General features: G+C 38.3%; 3 protein-coding genes across 9 annotated transcripts in view; all 3 read right to left on the bottom strand.

Moving 5' to 3' along the window:
• Positions 1-252: 252 nt before the first annotated feature.
• On the bottom strand, positions 253-5647 carry LOC107555595 (tumor necrosis factor receptor superfamily member 5-like). Of its 4 annotated transcripts, none has more exons than XM_016238447.1 (9): positions 5550-5647; positions 3996-4062; positions 3750-3875; positions 3512-3667; positions 3272-3359; positions 3004-3191; positions 2863-2915; positions 2424-2467; positions 253-1917 (listed from the first exon to the last, which is right to left on the bottom strand). In XM_016238447.1, exons 2-9 carry the CDS (start codon positions 4006-4008, stop codon positions 1857-1859), a joined length of 729 nt encoding a protein of 242 aa, XP_016093933.1. In that variant the 5' UTR covers positions 4009-4062; positions 5550-5647; the 3' UTR covers positions 253-1856. The 4 variants fall into 4 exon arrangements, with proteins under 4 accessions (XP_016093933.1, XP_016093930.1, XP_016093929.1 ...); XM_016238444.1 differs by having other exon boundaries at positions 3996-4468; XM_016238443.1 differs by having other exon boundaries at positions 3996-4740.
• Positions 5648-16197: 10550 nt separating this feature from the next.
• On the bottom strand, positions 16198-19527 carry LOC107555596 (tumor necrosis factor receptor superfamily member 14-like). 2 transcript variants are annotated; one of them, XM_016238448.1, is made up of 7 exons: positions 19364-19527; positions 18218-18486; positions 17919-18044; positions 17661-17810; positions 16991-17078; positions 16710-16904; positions 16198-16624 (listed from the first exon to the last, which is right to left on the bottom strand). In XM_016238448.1, exons 2-7 carry the CDS (start codon positions 18348-18350, stop codon positions 16561-16563), a joined length of 756 nt encoding a protein of 251 aa, XP_016093934.1. In that variant the 5' UTR covers positions 18351-18486; positions 19364-19527; the 3' UTR covers positions 16198-16560. The 2 variants fall into 2 exon arrangements, with proteins under 2 accessions (XP_016093934.1, XP_016093935.1); XM_016238449.1 differs by lacking the exon at positions 19364-19527 and adding an exon at positions 19289-19350.
• A 2770-nt stretch (positions 19528-22297) lies between these two features.
• LOC107555597 (tumor necrosis factor receptor superfamily member 5-like) overlaps positions 22298-27405 on the bottom strand; it is a 15266-nt gene continuing 10158 nt past the window's right edge. Inside the window, exons 1-7 of one of the 3 annotated variants that reach the window (XM_016238450.1) lie at positions 25006-25278; positions 24492-24647; positions 24259-24346; positions 23998-24182; positions 23017-23024; positions 22894-22933; positions 22298-22684 (exon numbers count right to left, since the gene is read on the bottom strand). In XM_016238450.1, coding sequence (XP_016093936.1) covers positions 22617-22684; positions 22894-22933; positions 23017-23024; positions 23998-24182; positions 24259-24346; positions 24492-24647; positions 25006-25123 — 663 coding nt within the window. In that variant the 5' untranslated portion in view covers positions 25124-25278 and the 3' untranslated portion in view covers positions 22298-22616. Of the gene's footprint in view, positions 22685-22893; positions 22934-23016; positions 23025-23997; positions 24183-24258; positions 24347-24491; positions 24648-25005; positions 25279-27405 lie in introns of those variants that run through there. The other 2 variants (XM_016238452.1, XM_016238451.1) reach the window with 2 other exon arrangements.

A 27405-nucleotide genomic window follows, 5' to 3' on the forward strand; every position in this document is an offset into this window, starting at 1 on the left:
GCCCCGACCAAGTATTGGGTGTATAAATGAACATACTTTAAAGAACTTGAACGTTTCAGTTTTGCAAATCCTTTTTTTGTATTGATCTTAGGAAATATTCTAATATTTTGAGATACTGGATTTTTTACTTTCATTAGCTATAAGCTCTAATTATCAAAATTGAAACATAAAATCTTTTGAGATGTTTTACTTTACATGTAATGAATCTAGAATATATGAAAGTTTCACTTTTTGAAATGTTACAAAACAAAAATGACTTTTTCATGACATTCTATTTTTTGAGATGCACCTGTAGTTTATCTCAGTTATTTCATATTGAGCATGAGCACAAGTTTATGCCTTTCTCATATTGAGCATGAGCACAAGCGCTGAAACACTGTTCAAAGTTTAAAGTTCAGAGTAGCAGCAATAAATAACCCTAAAGTGAACATGCAATAGGGGGTTTATTTGAAAGCTGAGGCAAACGTTTAGTCTCCAGACTTCTTCAGTCCTTAATGACAACAATTAATTTGAAATAACCCAATAAATGTATATCATCTTACCTTAATTAAGACAAGTTTTTAAAATTCTTTTGAAGAATTTAAATTATTAGATTTTATTTTAAGAACAATATCAAGAGTAAAGAACGGAATAGCCTATTTTGGATTTAAGAATACAAAATATCCTTAACATTTATTTCTTAGGAAAGAAAATAAAAATATAATAATTTTATTGTTAAGAATGTTGGATCTGTAAGCTACACTGGAAATTGTAACTGTGTTTGAAAAACTTCAATTTGTTTGCTTAATAAATGTTGAAAAAGTCTTTGAGCTGTCACTAACACAGTTGTCAGGCAAAAGCAAATATTACACAATGTATATTGTACCTGAAATATGGAACTGCATTCTCCATTTATCTCATATTCAGCACAAGTCTGAAACAGTTTAAAGTTCAAAGTAGCAGCAATGAATAATGCGATCCCTAAATTGATCATGTTCATATGAAGTGCATAAACTCTGTTCTGGTTTCTTCAACACATTTAGTCCTGGATTGTTAGTCTCCAGCTGGTGATGATGTCAAGCACTGCATGTTCAAACTTGAGAGCAAGGAGTCCAAAAAGAAGTTACAAAAGCAGTCCACAGCAGTGGCAATGCCAGAAGTTGAAAAGTGAGTGGACCTTGGTGATATAGGGTGGACATCAGTGCCCACTTTCAAACTAAATTGCATAATTATCCAATACATGAGATAAAAATAAGGATGCAAATTTAGACCTAAAACCACCATTATTGGTTTTGGTTGAAAGAGGAAAAAGGTCTCAACAAGAATCATTGTTTCAGGTAGACAATACCAAGTACATGTAAACAGTATACATGCTGCTTTTGGGCTGCATTTTGGTTTGTAACTTCAACAAACATTACTAAACCAAATCACATATATTTATTTAGAGCAGGTGTTCTCGATTCAAATAAACACAACATAACACAATGTGTAGATCTTGAGGTGATCCTCATGGCATTCCATGCTGCTTTGCAAGAGCTGCAAGACAAACGGGATCCGATCGCTTCACTATAATGCTGATGCAGTGTTTTCCAACTTTCTTTGAGTTCCAACATCTTTTAAGTTCAACCAATGGAAAGTGAATCTCAGTTATGATGGGTGGGTATAGTGGGTAGGGTCGATAAAGACCTGCTTTACAGTGAGAGCGTGCTGTATTGATCGCTCAGACTGACACCTCTTCCATTTACCATTCACCACAGAATATAAATGGTAATTAACAAGAATCCCTTTAGATTCGCTCATCAGCTGTTTATGGAGTCTTCAGGTTCTTTGGTAGAGCTTTTGGATTCCTTAAAACCAAGATTAAATTTCTTTCAATATCAGGTCACACATTGCATGTCTCCTCTTGAAACAGAACAGGCAGCTGATTGATGTAAAGGGCTGAAATGATAAAATCACAATTTTGTTTAATATGCTGCTTTAAAGGTGCACCAAATTTGCACGTTTACATTTTGCTGGCTATATTTACCCAAACAACTGATATGACGACTTAAGCCCAGAATAATTATTTTACTTTTATGCATTTGGCAGATGTTAAAACATTCATGAAGTTCAAAGCTCTTCATTCCAAGTGGGAATAACAACCAGGGCAAGATGAACAAAAATGAACCTGCTCTAACTTGTAAGCAACTTGCATAACCAGTAAAATATATATGACTAATCTGCACCTATTATATTAGTATCAAGCCTTTACTGAAATATTCCAGCAAAGCATAGTGGTAGCATGCAAGAAGGCAAAATCAAGTTATTTTATTGACTTTACTGAATATATTCATTTCCTTTTACTTAGCAAATAAACATATTTGATACCTGCTAAGAAGCCTGTTCTGAAATTTGGAGACTGTTCTATTCTATAGAGCAAGGTTTTAGAAGTAGAACGCTCTTACCTACTAGTGTTGAATATAAGAGGGGTCACTGAGTCTGGTGATGTCTGTGAAAAGTTAATTTCATTAAAAATAACTCAATATCCACATTTGACACAGCACAATACCAGAGTATTATGATATCTATATACAATTTTTGCATGATTTTTCCAAATTACTCTACTTTGCTTTGTGCACTCATGTTATAAAGGGGTGCTTTGCTGGCTGTGATGGTATCTGTGGGTTTACAGTCTGTTTGCAAAGCATACAGCAAAAATCAAGATAAACGGAACTCTTTTATCCCATAATAACATGTAAAGTTTGATCCTTGTGATATGACCCCTTTAACGCACTAAATTTAAATTTGTATTCTTAAATGTTTAATAATAGTAATAATATTAATAATAATAAAAATACAAACAAATATAATATTATCAAGCACACAGTTGAATTTTTCACTTACTGGTTCACACTGACCATCACTCTCTTGTATTGGTACTGAGCAAAGAATTATACCTAAAACACAAAACAAGTATATTATCACTTGCACAACACCTTAATGTTTTATTTTTATACATATATTTTTGTAATAAAACAGTCTTACTTCTGTCAAAAGCCTGTCTCTTCTGTTTAAGTTTGCAATAGATTTTTATCCCTGCAGCTGTCACCAAAACACCAACAATGATTCCAACAACGACTCCAACAATGATAGCAATTGGAACTGACTTCCCACATTCCACATCAGATGATATTGTTCCTGGTTTTATTTCTTTAAGGCCTTTAATCTCACAACTATAAATGTATACATTGTTAGCATATCTGGTCATATTAGAATATCTTTTAAGACTTGTGAATCTATGTTAATCACTCACTTTGAATGTGGTCGACAGGCAGTGAAAGAGCCATTAGAGTAAGTCCCTTCCATGCAGTTACCACATACAGTATCAGTAAATGCTGTTCCTGTAAGGATATTAAGATAATGACTGTATTAATGGGAGTTTATCATTACAAGTATTACTGGTATTGTTCTTGTTTCTGAGTCAACATTTTTAGTAAAGCTAGTTGTCCTTCCATTGTATGGCCATTGTTTCTCTGTGTTCTAAAATATTCACCTGTTTGTTTGACATATTGTCCAGGGTAACATTCAGAGTGCTTCACAGCAAACCTACAGCTGTCTTTCTTTCGCTCAGTGCAGTAGAATCCCTCCAATGGCTCACAAATAGTATCTGCAGAGCGTGTGCAAGTTTTCTTTATTCTTAGACCTAGTCCTGTGAAAAAAATGCTTTCTTATATAAACAAATGTACTAGAAGTCATTTCTGTATTTTAAATCTTCATTTTGAAATACATACCTGCATCACACACAGAGCAGGGAAAGCATTTATCCAACCCATTAGGTTCATCAATGTAAGTTGATGCAGGGCATTGAACACAAGTTGTGCTTGTGTCTACAGTACAATGCCAATAAACATGGTTTCCTAAAAATGTTTTTAAAAATCTCATTGAAGGGACACTTCATGGAAGAATAAAATATTACAATAAAAAATATATGTTTCTTTGGGTCACACTACACTGCTGCTAAACAATGTATACTGTACCTGGTGTACACATGGGGCAGCATTCTCCATGTATCTCATATTCAGCACGAGCACACGCACTGAAACACTGTTTGAAGTTCAAAGTAGCAGCAATGAGTAACATGATTTCTAAATTGATCATGCTCACATAAAGTGCAAGAGAGTTTTTTTTAAAGCAGAGTCGAACATTTCTTCTCCAGACTTCATAAGCTCTGTTATGGTTTCAACAACACATTAGATGAAGTAGTGAATTGTTGGTCATAGATACATTGGTTTCTCTCCACCTTGTGATGCCATCAGGCTCTGTAGGTTCAAACTTGAGAGCAGCGAGTGCAGAAAGAAGAAAAGCAATCCACAGTAAAATCTGTGTATGCTGAGGTTCAGTTCATCAACATATGAAGGATGTTTGAGGTAATTAATATGAAGCCCTTTTGGTTTCCTCATCATCTGTGGAGTCTTTAGGTTCACTGGTATAAATCATCATAAATGTTGTCCTAGACAACAAGATTAGATTTATTTCAGTATCAGTTCACACACTGCATGTCTCCACTTGAAACAGTTGAACAGGCAGTTGATTTAGGAGCTGATATAATGGGTGTCTCAATGAGCTCCATAGATCAATGCACTGATCAGGGTTTCAGCCATTTTAAGGGCTGTCTCAATCGCAAAATCCTACTGTAGTGTTTGCTCCCTGAAAAATTCCACCACAAAAACCAGGGAGCATCGATGCTCACTATGCTCCCTTACTGGAAATTACGTCACAGTTCTGAAGCATGAAACATAAAATGGCATAAAAGGCATGAACAAACTCAATAAATATAATGACACGTGATAAAAGATGTGAAAAGACACATAATTTTTTCATCAGCATAAACACACATTGCTAGACAGGTAATGAACAGAGTTAAAACTTATAATTAATATTTGACTAAAAACATTGTTGTTACGGACGAGCGTGACAATGCGGTTGAAGATTATGTTTGAAAACTAACATAAAGGTGCATATAAAATGGTTTAATTTTCACTTACAAACACTCTGGGAAGCACCTAACTCTCAGGTGTGTTATTGTTAGGCCACAAGTGTACTTTGTTTAATTTACTGAGAAATCACATGATCAATACCAAGAAACAAGAACTCCATTGTTCTCCATTAACTTGTCAACTCCAATAAATGCCAATATTGATAATAATATGATATTAAGTTAATAAATAAATTAATCACAATTACTCTAAATCACTTGATACAATAAGGACAACTTACATTTTAAAACCATAAATTTACTTTATGTAATAATAAATAGCTATAAATAGGCTAATGAACGACTTAACTTGAAACAAGCCAAATAATCAGTCTACTTTTTTAAGTTGTACTCAATTTAGTATTACTTAGGCTTACTTAAGAGTATTTACATTTTCATTTATTTAATTTATTTTCCTCATATAAAGCATTGATATTGGATACGAGACGAAAAGTGTTTCGCTAAGTCGAACCTTTGTCATGATATTTATACAGAACATTTACTGTATGGACTATAATCAAGTACAGTCACGACATGTTAAAAAAAAAGATCTTACCGCTGAAGTTAGTTTGGGGAGGAATTCTTTTGAAACGAAGGAAAAATCCTGCTTCCTGGTTTATGCGTTCTGAAGGCGGTGTATGGATCAACAAGAGATTATCTATATGGGCATGACGCAAGCAGGAGGGTTCATGTGACACAGCGGCGTCGTTCTTGTCACGCAACAGCTGGAAAACAGCGGTTGGACGCAAATAACCTTTCGGCGTGACGTACAGGACTCAGCAAAGCAGTAGCTGATTTTTTTTTTAAAGTTCCCTTTCAAAATGTAGTGTTTTGTTTCAGTTCTTTGTAGTTGATTGTCCACTTCATCCAGTACAGTTTGGTCTCTGTGTACTTGTTTGTTTTACTGACTGAGAAACCGCTTCGGATGATTCAACATAGGCAACGAACCAGCTCCTGTAAGGCTAAAAGTAGTCTAGTGTTAGTGTGTAATGTATTAACTATGCTTTTTAAGACAAGCAGCAGATATGGGTGTCATGTCATAAAATATTTATCTGACTGAATTTATCTTTAACATGATCACAGTTTAATAAAAACAGTGTAAGTTTAAAAATTATTTCATTATTTAATTTAATTTACATGGTTATTCAAAAGCGAATAAATATTATCTGCACCCATTTACCTAAATTCATTACTTCAGAGTTATGTGCCTTCTAGAAGCTTGTGTTCTGCAAGTGAACGGTGTGTTATTGTGCCATCTCAAAGAGGCACAAAATCACTTTCACTGACTTTTTCATTAACTGTTCCCTCCTGGTGGAATGACCTGCCCAAGTCCTTAACCATCTTCAAGAACCGACTAAAAACATATCTGTTCCACCTTTATTTGACCCTCTAACTCTAACACTTTTTATTCTATTTTAATTCTACTTTACCTATAATTATCTTCTTTTTTTATTTTAACAAAAAACAAACAAACACTAGCTTTCTATTTTTTCTATTCTATCTACTTGTTTTTCTTTGTGTGTGTGTGTATAATATATATGTATATATATACACCTTGCTACGAGCACTGCGTTAGGCTAACCAAGACTTGTCATTTGCACTTATATATTGTTGCTCTTTTGTTAGTTTTGACTGCTTTTATTGTCCTCATTTGTAAGTTGCTTTGGATAAAAGTGTCTGCTAAATGACTAAATGTAAATATAAATGTAAATGTAAATAATACCGAAAGTGAGCAAAAAAACATTTATATTATCGTATTATCACTGTCTAGTAAATAGACATAATAAACTCCCATTATTACTCCCGTTATTATCAATGAATTTGTCTTCACTGTGAAAAGTGTCTTACTTACATCATATGTACATCTGCACTTTGTTTTTCATGATGGGTCATGGGAGAATTTGCAAGATAGTCAGGGGTGGACTGGGGCTAAAACGTGGCCCTGGACTTTTTGGCACAGAGCGGCCCACCACACCATAAACCCACCAGCTCATTAGAGCTGTTTTTAACACCACTTACTAACATTCAAATATAACACAATACAGATTTATTATTAATTATTATTATTATTATTATCATCATTAACATTAAGGAATGACAGTCATATTCTTTACATTATAATCTCTTTACATAGAGGGACAGTTTAATATCACTAAAGTTAAATGCCTACCATATAACAATGCTCTGCTCTTGAAGACTTATGTAGTGCAGAATGTGGGCTGTTCCTTTTCAAGGGAACTTCGAACTGCGTCCTCTAGGGGTCGCTATGGGGAACACCTTCAGTGTGACCGGTGTCTGAAGCATATATCTAAAAACGACAATAACATTGGCCGGCGACAGCCTATGACGTCACTACCGGTGTGACCATAGTATAAATAGGCACCGGGAGAACACGTCATCCTCTTCTTCGTCTTCACTGACCGTTTGTTTATGTTAGCGTTAAGCTAAACACGACTAGGAGTGCATGTTTCTTGCCAGAGGCTTTGCTCTGATACCTGTGTGTGTGAATGTGTGGTGAAGAGCAAGCGCGTTCAGCTCTTGAGGGAGTTGGATGCGCTCTGTATTCATTGCTTATTTCTTGTGAGGGATAAGCAGGAATTGAACGCGCTCGTTTCACAGGAGACGGCTTGTGCTCATTGTAATGCATTCTCGGGACTACTGAGGGGGATGTGAGTATTTCACCATTTACCCGAGTTTGTAGATAGCGTTTGCATGAGTGCGTTTTCCTCTCGCGGGAATAGCGATGCATTCGCGGCAGCAGTTTTCGTTCACACTTGATTTCCGAGGTAATGCATGCTGCGCGTTGCATCGCGGTGAGAACATGGAAAGGACCTGACGGGAAGTTTCTCAGTAATTTCCTTTTGTTTATATAGGAAATGTAAAGTGTGGAGCTGTCTGCAGTTATTGGACAGATGGTTTATATCATGTCCTTCTCAGATAACCACATTATACTGCACTCCGGCTTGAAAAAAAAAAAAAATTCTCATCCCGCATCCACAGTTTCCAGCATACTAGTTATGCCAACATCGAGGGGATGCGTGAGAATGGTTATGAGAAGATGCCACCTGTTGAAGAGACGCTGACCTGCTATCTCTCCATTGGGGAGACATCTTCTCTTAAGGCACGGCAGCAGGTCAGGCTTCAGTCTCGTTGCACACCATGGTGGTGCTTCAGGCTTTTCAGGCTGATCTGCTGAAAGACCTGGATAAAGGCAGGGTCTATCCCTTGATGAGGTGGCTGAGTTGCGTCGCACCACGATCTTGCTCTCCGTGCCGCTAAGCAGGCCGCCACTGCCATTGGCAGAATGGCAGCCATGGTGGTTATGGAGAGACATCTGTGGGTAAGTCTGGAGGTTATCGGGTCGAAAGAGCAGGGCTTTCTTCTTGATGTGCCGGTTTCCCCTTCTGAGCTTTTCAGCACTTCTGTCGAGACGGTGGTCGTGAGGTTTTTAGGAGGCCAAGACGTGTTCGGCTGCCTTTAAATCCTTCATTCCACGAGGGTCCAGGCTTCGGACTTTGCCTCCAGCCTATATCATGAGCCTGAGTCATGCGCAGGAGCCATGGTTGGTGAGTACGATCCATTTTTATCTACTCTACCGCTAGTCTTTCTGTATTTGATGCTAGCCTTTCTCTGCAGCGCTACTCGGACCTGTTCTGTTTTTCTGACTTTAGGTTTGACCCTCCTGACTTAGCAGGTGGGTTTCACTCATCGGTTCTTCTGAGGAAGTCTCCCAGCATCAGGTCCCCAGTATAACGCTGCAACTTCAGGACTTGTGGGTCCTTCTCGTGGGCTAGTTCTCTTCTGAGTACATGCTTCGCGACAGGCTCCCTATCCTCTGGCCACGTGCGAACTACTCATTTCTCACCCTGAGAGGTCTCCCAAGATTTGAAACGTTCCTTAACCTTCATGCACGTTCTCTGAGCTCAATGCTCCATAGACGGTCAGGCCCGTGAGTCCTCACTGTCACACTGCCCTTAGCATTGAACCAATAATCACCCCTCTGTGGAGTGGGCTGGAGTACACTGAGTTCCCTGAGGTAAGAGGGATTTGTGTTTCTGTGGGAAACCTCTCCTTTGCGCTTCTACTCTGAGGAGTAGTAATCTCTATACGCATGAATGGTTATTGGGTCCCGCTATTTCTTCAGATTCTGTTGGGTCTGGTTATACGGGACCCACGCTCTCTATCGAGATCGAAAGCATGAGACCGTGTCCAGCTGCACCAGTGGACTGTCTCTTATTGGGCCCAGCTGGGTTACCCCTTCTAATCTAGCGCCCCCTTCTGGTAGAGCTAAGAAGTGCTCCCCTCTCTGTGAGGGTTAGCTAGGAGTCGCTCCGTGGCAGTGGCATCAGGAAGTTGGGCCACTTGCTGCTTCCCTGATAAGCTGCCTCTATTCGGGTCAAGTCAGGCAGTGCTCCCCTCACATCTTTGAGCCTGCCACTCCCGATTGAGTGGTTGAGGACTTCTGGGCATCTGTGAGCAGATCTCTATAAAATCCATACTATGGCAAGTGCACATGCTAAGCTTCTGTGCACTTTCTAAAATCCACATGGTGGTAAGTGTGCATACTAAGCACTCTGCGCACTTTCTAAAATCCACATGGTGGTAAGTGTGCATACTAAGCACTCTGCGCACTTTCTAAAATCCACATGGTGGTAAGTGTGCATACTAAGCACTCTGCGCACTTTCTAAAATCCACATGGTGGTAAGTGTGCATACTAAGCACTCTGCGCACTTTCTAAAATCCACATGGTGGTAAGTGTGCACGCTAAGCACTCTGTGCACTTTCTAAAATCCTGTATGGTAAGGGTTACGCATTGTTAGCCTCATTCCCTTTCTCTGAGTTGGCTTAGGCCCCGGTACTCACCTTGGGCTCCACTCAACTAGTGTGTCTCTGTTGATACACTTTTAAAGCATCGCTCCCCTCACTGTTGAGAGTTATTTATGAGCATGGTGCTTTCTTACGAGCGTTCAAGTTCTCTCCCTTTCTGAGGAGTTGCATTCCCCGCTCCGTGGGCTATTCTCGTGGTGGTGTTTAGCATTGCTCCCCTCTATCAGAGGGTTGCCTATGAGCACGCTACTCCTTTTCTGAGCACCTGGAACCGGCAACCTCAGGCGAAATAGGCGCTTCCTCTGCCTCCCTGATGCGCTGAGTTTTTGGCTAAGCTTGCAGTACGCTTACTCTTCAGGATTTCTAATGAACATGCTGTAGGTCGAGCCCCCTCTCTGCTGAGAGCTGGGTGTTATGCTCCCTCAGCTAGGTAACTTACTGCTAGCCATTCCAGCATTATACCATGAGGATGAGTTGGTGCTTCTCAGACATATTGTTCTTGGGATGCGCCATTTCCATCTATGGTCTGCTCCTTCAGAGTGCCACGAGGCCCCTTAGAACGGTATCTTTAAAATCCATGATATGGTAAGTGTGCACGTGAAGTCCCTGTGCACTTTCTAAAATCCACACTGTGGTAAGTTCGCAAATTAAGCTTTTTGCGTTCTTTCTAAAATCCTGTACGGTAGGGGCTATGCACGGCGGCTTCGTGCACTTTCTTGAGTCGGTTAGGCCCCGGTTCCACCTTGGGCACCACTCCACCTATGTATCCTCAGGATACCTACTTTAACAGGGTGTTAACTACTACTAAGGGTCTGTTGAGACAGTTCCTTCAGCAAGCTCATGCAGAGCAAACGGTAGCTCCCTGGGTGACAGGCCAAGACCTAGTATGATTCTAGGCACTTGGTTGTATCCCCTTAAAGGAATCTATTCCTGATTCCAAGTCTTGAGCTCTACCCTGGGCCCAGGAGTTCTGGCCCTAACAGGTACGTTTTTGGGGTATGTAGCTTAGGCCTTTGGCCGTAGGGGATAATGTCACTGACAGCAATCTAACGTCCCAGGGGCAACTCCCTTAAAGCTTTGGTAGAGTTGGTACTTAGTGCTCACCTGTGGTTTGGCATGCACTACCCTCAGCATGGTGGCGTAGGTATACCGTTCCCCATAGCGACCCCTAGAGGTCGCAGTTCGAAGTTCCCTTGAAAGGGAATGTCTCAGGTTACATATGTAACCATGGTTCCCTGAGTAGGGAACGAGACACTGCGTCCTCAAGATTTCCTGCCATGCTTTGGACGCAAGTTTCAGACGAAGAAGCGGATGACGTGTTCTCCCGGCGCCTATTTATACTATGGTCGCACCAGTAGTGGCGTCATAGGCTGTCGCCGGCCAATGTTATTGTCGTTTTAAGATATATGCTTCAGACACTGGTCACACTGAAGGGGTTTCCCATAGCGACCCCTAGAGGACGCAGTGTCTCGTTCTCTACTCAGGGAACCATGGTTACATACGTAACCTGAGACGTTATTGTGCCTTTCAGTTTTTTTATGATGAAAATTTTTTCGCTTAAACCGCTTAAAGCCGTTTTACTCTGTGCGACTTTAGTCCGATTTTGAGCCGAATTTTAGCTTGTGCGACTTTTTTTAAGAGTCAGGCCGAATTTTGTCGAGCTTTGTCGTGCGTAGTTTGTCGTGCAGCGTTCGTGCTGTACAGGGGTAAACGAGAAGCGATAAGTCTCGGCCGACAGGCAATCGGACGGTCGGATGAATTTCTGACATGACAGAAATTTTAGTCGCCCCACGTGAGGGTATCGCGCAGCTGAAGCAGAGCTACGAACCGACTGCCCTAAACGCAGTGCTTTTTCCCTCACTGCGCCTGCGCGACAATATAACTTTAACCATTTAATCTTCAATGCAGCAAGAAAGAAAACGAAAAGAGGGAGATATTTTGATAAAATAATGTTATTATCATGGCAAATTAATTTTAGTCGACCTATAAATGTAATAATAAAAGTACAATAATAACAATACTACTACTACTACTACTACTAATAATAATTGAATAATAATAATAATAATCAGGGGCGGATTTAGTGATTTGGGGGCCCCAGGAAAAATATATGATTGGGGCCCTATGTATTTGCACACATTTACAAATTTAGCCTCGAGGTTCCTTTTTTGTTGTGATGCTTGCTGCTGCATATCGGCATGCAAAATAGGTATTAGTCTACCTACACCCTCTGACTAGCATCAGACTGGCGAGTTTGTGATCGTAAGATCCACGTAAGGCCAGCGTGAGACTTAAAAGAGACATTAGGTCCCCAGTGAATGGATAATTGAAAGTATAGTGAGTCCGGAATAATCAAATATCTAAATTAATATACAATCAATATTTGTGATCATTAAGTTTAGCCAATATTTCTAATTAAAAACTGATCACTTGAAATTGGAATCAGATTGAACACGGAGCTAGACAAAATTGAAACTAAATCCTGATAAATTCAGAAGCGCAAGTAAAAGACTGAATACGCATTAAACCTTCGACCAGGCCGCTGGATTCCGCTTTTTGGGCTGGCGGGTGGATCCTTACAAGCTGAGCGACGACAGAAAGATAGAGATGGCGGATAAAAAACAAAAGAGGAAAATGTCTGCGGAACAAAAGAAGACTTACGATAAGGCAAGAAGTAGGACCCGAGTGAATATCGGATCAGCTTTCCAGCGCTGGAGAGAACTCAAGGAGCGGAGGCCTGCGATCAGACGTCGAGGTTGCTTTGTTTCTTTTAAATAGGAGAGTGTACCGTGTCTACACCGGGCACGACAATGCCGCAACAGCTAAAGTTTGTCTACACTGGACCCGATAAAGCGACCGCTGAAAATCATTTGAAATATGTGTCAATACGTCATGAATAGAACGCAGCAGCAGTTTTCTGTCAGGATTTGTCATATCGCGCTATGCCGCATCCAGTGTACAGAGCATCACTGATTATAATGAGTTCTATAGTATTTTGTCAGCCACTCGCGTCCGGTGTAGACACGGTGTAACATTGGTTTTGCTTTGTTTCACAGAACTAATCGTTGCCTGGGTTGCGTATGTTACGTTGGGCGGAGCTATCAAAATAGGGGCGAGACCCTTTTGGGGTAGGGGCTTGTTTGTTTTGGTGATTTGAAATATCAACATTGGCTACCAGAAATCACTTATCCCACCTTTAACATTTTTGGAAAACAGTTGTCAAATATTGCTGAATTGTCTCATCATGTTTAGCTGTTTATATCTTACCTCAGCTCGCATTCAAATGCCGCCCAGTTCATCTTCTGTGAACAGTAAATCCCACCTTTTTCGATTTGATTGGCTAAATTTTGGCTAACAGTCTTGTGAAAAGGGCCATTCGTTTGGGCCGATGGACGGATATGCACGTACATTTACTATAATCTATTCTTTATATTTATGCAATGGGCCGGCACACATTGTACAGCGGCCCACCGGGAAAACTTACGGTTCAGCCTGCCACTGGCTATAGGCCTATGTGTGACTGTGAGGGATTGAGAGACGATAGCAGAGCTGACATTATCGAGTCACCGACTTTGCAAAAACCGAACAAAAACACGTCTTGAGATTCAAAAATCTGCACGATGAAGCCTATTAGAATGCAGTTAGAATGCCCTTATAATTAAAGCAATGAAATAAGAATTTTTGGAGAATATCAGCTGGATGTAAACAGCGTATGCTGTTCTGTGTCAGCTGCATTTGTTTCCTACGTTGTGATTTGATCTGAACGTCTGTTTACGTCCAGCGTATACTCTCCAAAATGGTGCTACTTGGTGGAGGAGATGAATTGTTGAATAAAGTGTTTTTTTTTTTTTGGCGCACAAAAAGTATTCTGGTAGCTTTGTAAAATTGTGGTTGAACCCCTGATGTCACATGGATTATTTTAATGATCTCCTTGCTACGTTTCTGGACTTGGGAACATTTCAGTTGTATTGCTGTCTATGCAGGGTCAGACAGCTCTCAGATTCCATCAAAAATATCTTAATTTGTGTTCCGAAGATGAATGAAGGTCTTACGGGTGAGTAATTAATGACAACATTTTCATTTTGGGTGAACTAACCCTTTAAAGAGAGACTGACTCAAAAGAATGATTAAATAAAGAATGATTGGCATTGCTGGTTCATTCGAACCAGAAATACTGTACGTAAATAATAGCTGCAGAAATATTTGCAGAGAAAATGTTTCTCAGGTCAGTCAGCACTTATGGTATATATGCAGTGTGTATGGCCCACAGTGCGTACAGGTGCTCCTGCACACAAGTATGTTTACCTGGATTTCCAGATGTAGACGCTAGGGGCGTTGCTATAGGGTCGGAAGAGATAAGGGGCTTAAAAAAAGACGACACATTTTCTTAGTCACTTGTTGCCACCTACTGGTTTTACATTGTATTGATTCACTCTTTATTTGAATCGCCATTTTCAAAAGGTGATTTACTCTATTTTGATCATGAAAAACGATGTCTTTAGTACCTTTATGTATCTTGAGAGTTTGGGTGGCATTGCTGTCAATGGAGGCCTCTCTGAGCCATCAGATTTGATCAAAAATATATTAATTTGTGTTCTGAAGATGAATGAAGGTCTTAGGGGTGTGGAACGACATGAGGGTGAGTAATCAATGAAAGAATTTTCTTTTTTTGGGTGAACTGACCCTTTAAAATAATATGGTAAGACAGATTTGCAATATCAAGCAGCAAAACTAGCTGTTTTGTACAGCTAAAAATAGCTGGACACGGATGAGACCGGAAGCCAGACCCATAAAATGTATTTTCACGTAGCATCAATATTTTGGTAAGTATTTAGGTCAGGTAAATTTTAGAACTTCCATCATTATGAATTAATGTGCAGAAATGTTATTGTATAAATTGTACTAAAAATATCTCCTTGTTCAAGGATGGGAACATTCTAGAAGTTACCGTAATATACTAGTGTCACGGTTATGCTGCTGTGTAGGAACGAAGGAGCGCAGAGACGTAGAAGCATTCACGAATAACAGTCTTTATTAATCCTCAGAAAGGAAACACAGGGGAGCCAGGAGACACAAACGTAGCATGAGGAAATGACGTTAGACACTGGACAAAGGAACCAAGTTACAGAACACTCTTTAAATACATGACTAGACGAGGGAGTCAACGAGAAACACCTGGAAACAATGAACACCATCAAAACGGGAGAAACTGGGTCACGGGGAGCACAACACAACACAGGGGCAGTCCAAGGACGTGACAACTAGTGCTCTCTGGAACATTCCAGAACATTGTAGGACTAGTCATAGACAAAAAATCACCCAACGTACACTTCTGAAGTTCTGGACAACTCACTGTTTGTTTTAAACTGTTGTTGTTGGCTTAGTATTATGCGTAATTTCTAGGCATGCGTAATAACAGATTAGCTTTTATAAGCTGTCAAAATATATTTTTTTCTTTTTAATGATTACTGTTAATGATACATAAAATGTAATGTGATTTTCAAATTCAGCATGTCAAACTTCATGAGAAAACATTAAAAATAAAGTGAAACAAAACGTATATAAAAATAGTTTCACATTGTTATGGATGTTTCTCAAGTGGAAAGGATGCATAACATCTTGGCTGCCATGTCATTAAACTCCTTAGAAGGACGTCTCGATGTTTTTGAGTCTTCGTTTCGCAGCCTTCAATCAGCTTATGAGAAGAATGCATCAGCACTGCAAAAAACCTCACAAATGCAAGCAAATACAGAAACGTGCTGCAATACACACAACCAAATATAGATCAGGATGTTAAAATAAACAAAAACTCACCTTGCAGGTTATCTATTAGACATATGTCACAGCCACTTTTGTCACTTGTAGGGATCCTCTTGAAACATTTCTGTTGTGGTCTTTGCTCTTTGCAACACGTTTCTGTATTTGGTTGCGTTGTGAGTATTTGTAAGTAAGTTGTTTCCTTAATTTGCTGATGTTTTTTCTATTTGCATGTGTTTTGTAACGTGTTGAGCTCTATCGGTCGCTATACAAAAAGCATATTTACTGTGAATAATAAAGCGATTAAGACTTTTGCTATAGCTGAAATGAGCTATTTTCACAGTGAACCTCAACCATGAAACATTTTGAATGTAACATTTGGTACACAACATGTCTGAATGAGAACTATTTCTAAACTTATAATGTGCCATGTACAGTATTATAAGGCAAATAGTGTGACAGTATAATAGAAAATTTATTTGTTTTGTATTTACAAAAAAATGGACGCAGAAGTACAAATATAAAATGGAGTAACAAATACATTTAGAACATATACAGAGATTCAGATTCAAATTGGAACAAAATGTAGATTTTTTTATATATTTATTTACAAATATGTCATGTCACAAAAATGATTCACAAGTACTGTTATATTGTGTTCTAATTTCAACATATCATGCAAGTAGTGTCAAAATTGGTAATGAATGATTCATAAACTTTATCATGGTTATCAATAGTGAGTGTGTTGATATCCATTTCATTACAGCTGTAACTGGTTAAGAAGAATCATTTTTATGATATTACATCGTCCTCTTCTTGTAATCTTTTACAGTGTTTAATCTGTACATAGTAATGTTATTTCATTATATAGGCAAGCGAACACGTGTGCATAGTTTTCTCACTCTCAGTGACCAGCTTGTCAGTAACAAGTAAAGTTTTTCTTTTTGTTTCACTTTGACTGGTTGAAATGCAATAAGTAACATTAAGTCCATGGATTATGTAAGTACTTTAAGAGCCCTCCACCAACATTTTGGACCTGGACAGACCTGAAATATTAAAGAGGTCTAAAAATCCCATTAATCAGACGAATGTAAAGTACATTATAATGGGGGAAAACTGTCAAAGCCTTACTTTATCCCTGGACGAGCCTTTGACTTGTGTTTGAATATGACAAACTGGGTTACTGAAACTCCAATAACAACAATAACAACAACGACCACAACACCAGTTATGCTTCCAATAACAGTACCATTTGGAGTATGTTCACATTTAGCATCAGATGACGTTGTTCCTGTTTCTATTTGTTTACGACCCATACTCTGACATCTGTAGATATGCAACAGTGTGATATTAGCAAGTCCAGACCTATTAGAATGGGAATTTAATGTAAAACTGAATGTAAAACGACTCACATTGTATGTGTCTGACAAGCTGTGAAAGTGCCATCAGAGTAGGTGCCATTTGTGCATTCACCACACACAGTATCAGTGCTTGCTGTTCCTGTTGAGATATTAGGACACTCAGTTATTTGAAGATTAACTGTTTCAAAAATTTACTTACCTTCAATTCAATAAAAAAACTACAGGGCTTTTCACACTAAGTATTCAATGTTTAGTTTTTAACATTGTTTATTCAATATTAAGAATGACCCAGTGTGAACAGTACATACATTGGGTCAGTTATTCTAAAATTGGTAACATTTGACAATAAGGTTTAATTTTTCAAACAAGTCACAAAAAATAGGTTCCTGTGTAAGACTTTGTTTGCATCGTACCAAAAACTATGATCCACAAGATCCACTGGTGCTTGCTAAAGAGTGCAGATACTTGTGACGTGATTTAGATAGATATAAACTATGGTAGCTAGAATGACTGTATCTGCAGAAAGTTAGGTTCATCAGTTTTAGTTCATCACAAAAAACTGTGTATAGCAAATTAAATATATTAAATAAGGTCTAGTTTAGTAATTATTTTGTGTTCTTTTCTGACTATTCTAATATGCAAGTAACTTGTGAGTAGTATTTGCCAATGATCTGTGCACTCGCTTTAGTAACATCTACACCAAAAATGAGAACATCCGTACCTTTTTGTTGAATGTATTCTCCAGGATTACATTGAGAATGTTTAACAGCTAATTTACAGCTGCCTTTTTTTCTGACCATACAGAAGAATCCTTTTAGTGGCTCACAAATGGTATTTGATAACCGTGTACAGGCCTTCTGTATCCTTAAACCTAAATATATTGAAACATAACATTTATTATTGTATAATGAAGCATGTTAAAGCATTGTATACACTTGGGTATCCTGAACTCTCTGCTAAATAAATGTAAAACCATCACCTGCATCACAGGTTGAGCAGGAAAAGCACATTTCAAGGCCATTAGGTTCATCGGTGTACATGGATGCACTACAGGATACACAAGTCGTGCTGGTATCCACCGTGCAATGCCATAAAACACGATTACCTTTAAAAAGTATATAGAATATTAGAAGGTTCCTTTTTACAATGCAAACTTTTCTATGAAGGTTTTTCTTAGCCCCGAGTCAAGACATCTTGCAATTCTCCTTGTAAACAATACTACTAATTGGACTAAAAACTAAAGTGATTCTCTTTTATTGCTGTAAACTATTCACTTACCAGGTGCACACATATGGCAGCAATGTCCGTTTATCTCATATTCAGCACTGGCACAGACACAACAAGCGTGTTCTATGTACAGAAAGGCAATAGAAACAATGCATAAAATAATCAACAAAAGTTGCATTTTCATAAAGATGTCAAATGGGTCAACTCAGTGTGTCTGTGCAAAGAGCTGATAGTGGATTTAGTCTTTCTATCAGACTTCAGAAGCACTTCTGTGTGTTGGATGTGGCAGGTTCTGATCATTTTCTGATGGATTTCATTTTCTGTGGAGTGGGGGAAAAAACAGTAAAGGACCCAAAAGTATAGCAGAGATTTCAGTAAAAAAATAGTTTTTCATGTAAACACGTCATTTAATGTTGACTTTTAGTATTCGCATGCTTTCAGAAACTTTATTAGCCAAGGTTTCATTTATTAACATCAAGATAAGTTAACATGAACTAACAATTAACAATACTTTTACAACCTTTATTAATCTTAGTTAATGTTAATCTAAAAATTTACCAACATGTTTTTTAAATCAAAAGTTGTTAACATTAGCTAATGCACTGAGAACTAACATGAACATTAAAAATGTTAACATTAACAAAGGTAAATAAATGTTAAATCTATTGTTCATTGTTAGTTCATGTTAGTTAATACATGAAATAATGTCAACAAATGAGACCTTATTGTAAAGAGTTACCAGTGATATTTCAGATTCTAATTTGAATATGGCAATATGATACCTCGTACAATATTTCTGACTAAATTACTGACAGATAGCCAGCCCCTATCTGCTAATCACTGTGGGCATAGTTTGTAAACTTCTTGACATCTTCCATAGCAATAAGGTCAAACACGCCCTTTCTCTTAGCCTTAGATTTCTTTCCATTTCTTAGTAAAAGTTGCTCTCAGCAGCTCTGTGAATAGTTTTTAAGAGGAAACTTTTACTGATATTTAAGAGAACTATCAATTCAACAGCAATTCTTTTAAAAAACCATAAACAATGCTATTTTAAAAAGTAGCTGTTTCTACAATAACAATTTTTTTCTTCTCAAGATCCTAAAAATTTATATTTGGCATTACCCAATCAACTTGACAAGCAGTGAATACATTCATTAAACCCATTTACCAGCTCAAAAGCATAAGAAAAACACTTACTTTAAAGGGATAAGAAGTTTCTCACAGCTGCAGACCAATCTATTGAGAGGGGAGGCAACAGTAATGAATAAAGCATGTGACTTGCAAGGGACTGATTGTGTACAATTCTTTGATACAAAGTATCCCATTGTTAATATATTATTACACTTATTCAGTGGCTGTAATAAAATGAGCTTGAGCTTGATCTACTTTCAATCTTTAAACATGCTTTAGCTCTCCAAACACTGCTTAGTTAGTTGGTTAAGGTTCATGAAAATTTGACAAACCTGAGATAACTAGTCTGAAAACATGACTGCACATACTTGGCTTTACAAAAAACAAACACAAAAAATCCAGTTTATGCTGAAATGTATTTTATTTAAAATAATGTGTTTAATTTATATAGTATTGTTTTGCAATGCATTCAAACTGTTGGGCATGACTTGACACTGGCACAGAAGGAGAAAGATGTGATTGTTTCACATTCTTTCACAAAAAGAAAAAAAAAACCTCAAACAATGACTGATTTGTATGTGGAGTCTTTTTTTCTTCTTCTATCTGTAGTGTAAGCTAATCATTGTCCATTGGGTCAGAGAGAGTCATTTTTATGTTCCCAGGATTGTGTGTTCCCCAGAATTACATGGAACATAACGAACACACGACAAAATGTCCTACTGTGTGTTTACAAATTAGCAGGCAGCAGGCACAAATACTGAAGGCTTTTTCGCCTTCAGCACAAAGTAATGTGTTCTTCTACTGTAAGGTCAAAAATTATCAAAGACTTCTGCTTTCCTGTCCCAAACCTATCTTCAGTAACAAAAGGGCCATTTGGAATTCCTGAAGGCACAGAGGTGCTGATATCGATCAATGCCTGTAGGCCAACATGTGTATACACCGGGGGTCTGCTAATTGTCACACCTTTTGCCCAGTGGGTGAAGTTATAATCTGCTGATTGGTCAGTTTGAATGTCTCACATTTGGTTTTTAGTCACATGGTCAAGGAAGGGATAAAAGAGGACTGTAACTGTTGCTCTGTCTTTCCTTGGCTGTCTCTTTCCTTTGCTGCCTCTTTCTTTTGCTGCCTCTTTTCTTTGTTGGAGCTCTTCTTGGGTCTCTGCCCTCTCTCCCTCTTTTTCTTCCTCTCTCTCTCTTTCTCTCAGGTAATATTTTACATGCTAGGTACAATTAACTATGCTTTACCATCCTTCATCTATTTTGTAACCAATTCAAGTGTAACCATAACAAAATATTGTTATTAAACCATTTCAATTATTAATTATGTGCTAACTAGTCTTGATTCAAGGTTAATCTTAAAGTGCTACCTATTGCAATACAATAGTCACACAATAGCAACGCTCTCCCACATATGTAGCTATTCTAACTGCACTTATTTCCGTCGTTGGTATAAGTGGCAATGGGTGGTAATAGACTAGAAATGTACAGTTTTATACCATCGTGCTGATAACGTTTCTTTAGTCATTCGGCAATCCTACAGCCTGAACCACCGTAGGGAAACCATCCTTACACTACTGAGTAAGCAAATTGCTACTATAACTAAAACAGTAGAACAAATCCATTAAAATTGTTGTCTTTGACTCATTGCATCCAGCTAAAATTTGAGTCCTTTATTGCTTATTATCCTGTGAAAATTTCATCTGAATCAGAAGAGAAATAAGCAGAGATCAAGCACTGGGGGATAGACTTGAATTGTGCAACTGACTGCTCTAGTCACAAATCAGGAAATGAGTTGTTTTTTTATAAAAGAGTTGAGATGACAAGTGTGACAGGAAATGGTACAACCGTTTCTGAAGTGGTTATTTTGAACATGCGTTTCCTTCAAAAAAGTGAAAAAAATGCACTTTTGCGCCTATCTACATACATTTCCACCTATCTGCAACATGCTGTATACTACAGCTGTTACACTAACAACAAACAAATATTACTGAGTGCAAAACCAAAACTACCCAACAACAAGCATTTTTTATTATGCAAATATAAACCAATAATATCATTGTAATATACAGTTTAAAATAGTCTATTTCAAATAGTCTATTTTTTGCAGTTTATCAGAATGAACTGGGGCCATTTTCACAAAACATCTAGGCTAAAAGTAGCAACTAACCTGCTGATTTAGGAGAAATTCTTAACAAATAATTGATGTATCAATCCTAATTTTAGGACTCCTAAAGTAAACCAACTAAAACAAGAGGACTCCTAAGTCTATGATCAAATCACAAACAATCCTAAAATCATAACAAACATTTCAGAAACATTTCATGATTATTTCCCTTTAATTATGTCCTTCTTGAGTCCAGTTTGGTTTTCTTTTAAGTTTGCACAATGTCTTACTATCAGCCATGTCTGTTCATTAAAATTCCCCTTATTTGCATATCCGCTAATTGTTCATGAGATACAGACATGCAAGTGACTGATAATTAGCTGAACATACGTGTTTAATTAGTGACCATTTACATTTTAAATACTTTGTTTGAATATGGCAACACTTTTATTCAAAAAACCTTTATTTGAATATGGCAACATGATACCTCATCCAATATTTCTATGACTAAATCACTGATTGGCCTCCATCTGCAATCACTGTGGGCATAGTAGGCTTGTTGACATCTTCCATAGCAATAAGGTCAAACCCGCCCTTCCTCTTAGTATAAGATTTCTTTCCATTTCTTAGTAAAAGTTGCTCTCAGCAGCTTTGTGAATAGGTTTTAAGAGGAAACTCTTACCTAAGAACTTTTACTGATATTTAAGAGAACTTTTAGTGGTAAGATAAAATGTTTTGTGAATACAGCCCCTGATGTACAATACTAATACCGTTATTGCCTTTGAGAAGCTGACAAAATGTGATAACTAAAGCACTATAGAGATAACGAAAACACACAGATAGGCTCACATTTTAAGTGATTGCTAACTTTGTTCAAAAAAAGGCTGTTATCATACATTTAAGTAATCCTTACAAAAATATTTTATTGTGCAAAAGCAGTAAAATACTGTTTCTGTAAACAAGTGTCTTATAGAAAGTGATAATGCAGTGGTAATATGCTGGCTCATGTAATTATTGTTGTTACATTCAATATTACTTTTGTTTTTAGGCTTGACACACACAGTATTTCATTAGTAATTGTTTAATAGAAGATGGCAAAATCATTTGATGCTGTTTGACTTTTGTTTCAATGACTGTGGCTCAAACTGCTACATTTCAATCATGATAACTCCTTCAGTAGATGTAGTGAAATATCTGAGTAGTGTAGAAACTGTAGTCATTCGCATGTTGTTAGGACTTGTTCTTCTGTTTCAAATGGTTCAACTATTTTCCTACCGCCAACAACTGAAAAAACAGTGAAGCATTATTACTTTTCAGCTTGCAGAAGCACAAAGAATGTTTTGCATTAATTTATCAGTCAACTAGAAGAGCAAATATTATATAATTCACATAATTCAAATCTAATATTGTGTTTTTGAAGTTTCTCATCATGTATATAAGCTGAATTACTGCATCTTGCATGTCTTTGTGTATATGATATACTTTATTCTTACCTTTTAAACTTTCGTTTTCATGTAAACCATTTCCTGTTTCCTTTTGAACAAAAACAGACATTTTTAAAACATAGTAAACAAACTTTGTTTCAACTTCTGTTTCATGTAAAAAGTTGAACATACCTGTATCCCTGTATGAACAGAAGAGAGAGAACAGTATATATTAATGTAACTAACAATAAACTACCAGCAAATGTTTGTAATAATGTTTTTTTTATGTTTTAGAAATGCATCTTTTATGCTCACCAAAACTGCTTTTATTTGCTCAAAAACAGAGTAAAAACATGAATGCAGTAAAATATTATTACAATTTAAAAGAACTGTTTTATATTTCAATGTATTTAACAATATTATACAGGTGCATATCAATAAATTAGAATGTCGTGGAAAAGTTAATTTATTTCAGTAATTCAACTCAAATTGTGAAACTCGTGTATAAAACAACCACCATGGTCATTTAACCAATTTGGTTCTTTCTCATTATTTGACTTAGTGGGAGCATATTCAGGCTAAACAAGAGCGGTGCAAGAATTGAGCCTTGTGGGACTCCACAAGATTCTCTATGGGGTTCAGGTCTAGTGAGTTTGCTGGCCAGTCAAGCACACCAACACCATGGTCATTTAACCAACTTTTGGTGCTTTTGGCAGAGACCCTTCATGAATCATTCTAATATAACATTATTAAACATTTTTATTATTATCATGGTTGAAAACAGTTTTTGCTGCTTAATATTTTTGTGGAAACCCTGATGTAATTTATTTCAGGTTTCTTTGATGTATAGAAAAATGTAAATGAATGGCATTGATTTGAAACATAAATATTTTTTATTGTCTTTTCTTTTTAATCTTACTTACCCCAAACCTCTGAATGCTACTTTATCACAAAAATTAAGCAGCACAACTGTAATCAACATTTATAATAATAATAAATCTGTGTAAAATCCTCTCTACAGCATCATAATTTTTAAATGTAGCAATATACAGTGTATATGAATGATTATCAAAGTGTCCCAACCTGAATTGATTGTTGAATTTTCATAGAAAATTCCATTATAGAAAAAACAACTATATCATACTACAAAAAAATAACTGAATTAACACTTACCTGAACTTTTTGATTGCTTCTTCTTCCGAATGTGTTTAAATATGAAAACAATTATTACTGGAATTAATATTAAAGTAACTATAACACTAGGGGTAATTCTTGCTACAACTGTAGACGGATTTCCACATTTGGTGTCAGATGAATGTGTTCCTGGATTTGTTTCAGTAAGTCCCAGGGCTTCACATCTGTGAATAATATGCAGGATCAGATTTGTTAAAAAATGACCAACAGCACACATAAACAGCATAAGTGAGCACTTACATTGTGTGTTGTAAACAGGATGAGAAAGATCCGTTTGAATATGTGTCACCTGTACAGTCAGCACATACATTATCTGTGGCGCCAGTACCTGCGGAGACAGTCAGCAAATTAAACTGCCACTGTTGTGCTTGTCTATTCATTTCTTCCTTCTTCTATTACATTTAATGCAGCACAGATAACAATAAGCAATGTTTCATGTATGATTATATAATAGGATTTTTTTTATCATTTACCTGCTTGTTTTATATATTGTCCAGGGCTACATTCTGAATGTTGCACAGCTAAAGTACAGCAGTCTTTCTTTTTTTCAATGCAGTAGAATCTCTCTAGTGGCCCACAAACAGTATCTGATGACCGAGTGCATACTTTATTCACTCTTAAACCACGGTCTAGGATAAAAACAAATATTAGGCGTTGCATTATTTGTCTTTTAAGCCTCATTCATACTGTCGGCCCAAATCCAATTTTTGTGCAAATCTACAGGGAATCCGATTTTTGCCAATCCGTTTCAAGCTACATTCGTATGTGGTTTGGAATCCTATTCAAATCACATTCCTGGAAATCCGTTTCAGTCTGATCGGTCAGATCGGATTTAACATAGCTTTTTGACGTTTTCACACCATGCAAAACGTAAACACGTCAGACGTTTTTGTAGAAAACATAATAAACTTTGTTGCAGAAACAAGCTCATGTTGTTGTGAACTGCAAGTCAAGCGGAAAAAGACAATAAACTGCTAGTATATGCACCTCTTTGAGTTTTGAAACCAGCGGAGACGGCAGCACAGAATAAAGTTGCACATTCCAGCTTCCCACGTTTCTGCCACTGCCTCATAAGATTAAATATTATCCAGCGTGACGGCAACATGTTGTCCTATCGTAAGACAACATCTGTATTGCAAACGGTATTGCTGTTATTGTTGTTTTTAGCATAGGCATAACAACGCAACGGCATTGTCATAGAAACCAACACACATTCCATAAAACGAAAGAGCGCTTTTGGACACACAAATCGGATATGAACAGTTGTGATACACTGTGTGGACAGTCAGTTATTCAAATCAGATTCCATCCAGATATGCACAAAATCGGATTTGGGCTAACAGTCTGACCGAGGCTTTAGAAGATACTTGCGCAGTTACATCTAAAGCCACTTACACTATATTCTTTTTGGGACAGTTTCCTGGAGCAAATAGCTTGCAACTCTTCAGTTCTTAAATCACTTAAATAAACAGACATGATTCCCTTTCGGGGGAAATCGAACTGTATCCTCTAGAGGTCGCCTTGACCTTCAGGTGACCTGTGTTTGAAGCACATGACTAAACACAACAATAACATTGGACAGCAACAGCCTGTGACATCAGTACTGGCACGACCAGTATAAATAGTATAAAAGGGCACCGGGAGAATACGTCATCTGCTTCACTCTGGTGATCTTGGGTTTTGTGGTCTACTAGACAGTCCCAATTACTGTTGGTTCTCCTCCTCTAGCTATGCTTTCAACAGGCTCTTTCCAAGCCTTGCTGTGTGGGATCCCCCTCCCCTTGCTGAGGTATTAGATTGAGCATATGAGTTCTCCTGAGCATGCCGCTCCCAGACTGAGCATGTGAGTTTTCCTCGTGATCTGAGAGTTGAGTACTCTGCTCCCTAAGCTCTGTGTTGCAGTCACACCAGGCTGATAGGCTTCCCTCTGGCCTCCCTGATGGACTGCCTTCATGGTTGAGTTTGGCACTGGTCCCCTTACTTTAGAAGGTCTCCTATGAGCATGCCACTCCCCGAGCCCTATCTTGTGCTATCATGTGGACTGCCCATATAATGGCGCTTGACAGTGCTCCCCTCGATTTAGAGGGTGGCCTATGAGCATGCTGCTACCAGGAGCAGAGTTATGTGTGTAGTTTGAGCATGTGAGGTTTCCTCTCAATCTGAGAGTCAAATATTCCACTCCTTTGAGCTCCGTGAGGCAGTCATACCAGGTTGATAGGCCTTCCTTCCTATGGGGAACGCCTCGTCGTGACCCATGTCTGAAGCATACATTGAAAAAACACCAACAACAAGTTGGCTGGCGACAGCCATGACGTCACTACCGGCGCGACTATAGTTTAAATAGGCGCCGAGAGAACACATCATCCTCTTCTTCGTCTTCATTGACTGTTTAGTTTGAAGCGTGCATTTCTGTGGTAAGAGCGATCTCTTTTCAGATCATTACGGCGAGCACTAGCAAAGCGTTTAAGAGGATGTGTGCATCCGTGTTGTCGTTGTTTAACATCCGATGACACACATGATCTATGCATTATTTGTTCGGGCGAAGAGCACGCACGCGATGTCTCCGAGGGGGCAATCGGCGTGCATTGCGAGCGTTTTTCCAATGAAAAAGCTCCGCTCTCGTTTGTCTCTCTTTTCGAGGAAGAGACGGGCAGCCATCTGCTTCCCGCGATTCAGGTCCCGCCACTGCTGAGGCACGGAGGAGAATGAGCTCGTTGGGATCGCAGGTGGATCTGGCCGATGAGTTTGAAGAGGGGTTTCCCTCTTGCGATCGTCGGCTGTGGACGAGAGTGAGCCGCTGGAGGATGATGTTATTTCATTAACATTGTCTGATCCAGGGGCCAGTGCTTTGCTGGGTTCGGCCCAGCAAAAGCAGGAAATATCTGAGGAGGGCAAAGAAGCTGATGCTGAGCCTTACCAATCCTCCTGCTCTGCTTATGATGAGCTTTTGAAATGTATGGATCGGCGAGGCTTTACTTGCCGTGAAGCGGGTGAAGAAAGTGACGTCGCGAGGTCATCTCGATGAACGTTATTTTTCTGGCCATAACCTTCCAGCTCAGGTGAGCCTTCCTTTCTTCCTGTTTTTTTTCATGCAGACATTGAGAAGGAATGGAAGAGGCCGTCTTTTCCTCACGCATCCATCAATTCCAGCATACGAGTTATGCCAACATCGAGGCGATGCGCGAAAGCGGTTATGAGAAGATGCCCCTATAGAGAGACGCTGGCCAGCTTTCTCTCTATGGATGAGACGGCCTCTTTTAAGACTCCCTCCTTGACATCTAGCTAATGCAAGGGCATACGCAGCAGCAGCAAGTCGGGCTGTCGCTTCATTGCATACGATGGTGATGCTCCAAGCATATCAGGCTGACCTGCTGAAAGACCTGGATA

Source organism: Sinocyclocheilus grahami, unplaced genomic scaffold, assembly GCF_001515645.1.
Source record: "Sinocyclocheilus grahami isolate Dianchi unplaced genomic scaffold, SAMN03320097.WGS_v1.1 scaffold539.1, whole genome shotgun sequence".
Lineage (NCBI taxonomy): Eukaryota > Metazoa > Chordata > Actinopteri > Cypriniformes > Cyprinidae > Sinocyclocheilus > Sinocyclocheilus grahami.

What these genes read in the sequence shown, in the direction of transcription:
- LOC107555596 (XM_016238448.1), bottom strand. Translation starts at nt 18,350, where the DNA reads ATGAAAATGCAACTTTTGTTGATTATTTTATGCATTGTTTCTATTGCC. An exon ending in GCTTGTCAGACACATACAAT is followed by an intron (nt 16,905 to 16,990) that starts GTGAGTCGTTTT and finishes GCATATCTACAG; the next exon opens with ATGTCAGAGTATGGGTCGTA. An exon ending in AAGGCTCGTCCAGGGATAAA is followed by an intron (nt 16,625 to 16,709) that starts GTAAGGCTTTGA and finishes TTAATATTTCAG; the next exon opens with GTCTGTCCAGGTCCAAAATG.
- LOC107555595 (XM_016238444.1), bottom strand. Translation starts at nt 4,116, where the DNA reads ATGATCAATTTAGAAATCATGTTACTCATTGCTGCTACTTTGAACTTC. An exon ending in GCCTGTCGACCACATTCAAA is followed by an intron (nt 3,192 to 3,271) that starts GTGAGTGATTAA and finishes ATACATTTATAG; the next exon opens with TTGTGAGATTAAAGGCCTTA. An exon ending in GAGACAGGCTTTTGACAGAA is followed by an intron (nt 2,916 to 3,003) that starts GTAAGACTGTTT and finishes TTTGTGTTTTAG; the next exon opens with GTATAATTCTTTGCTCAGTA.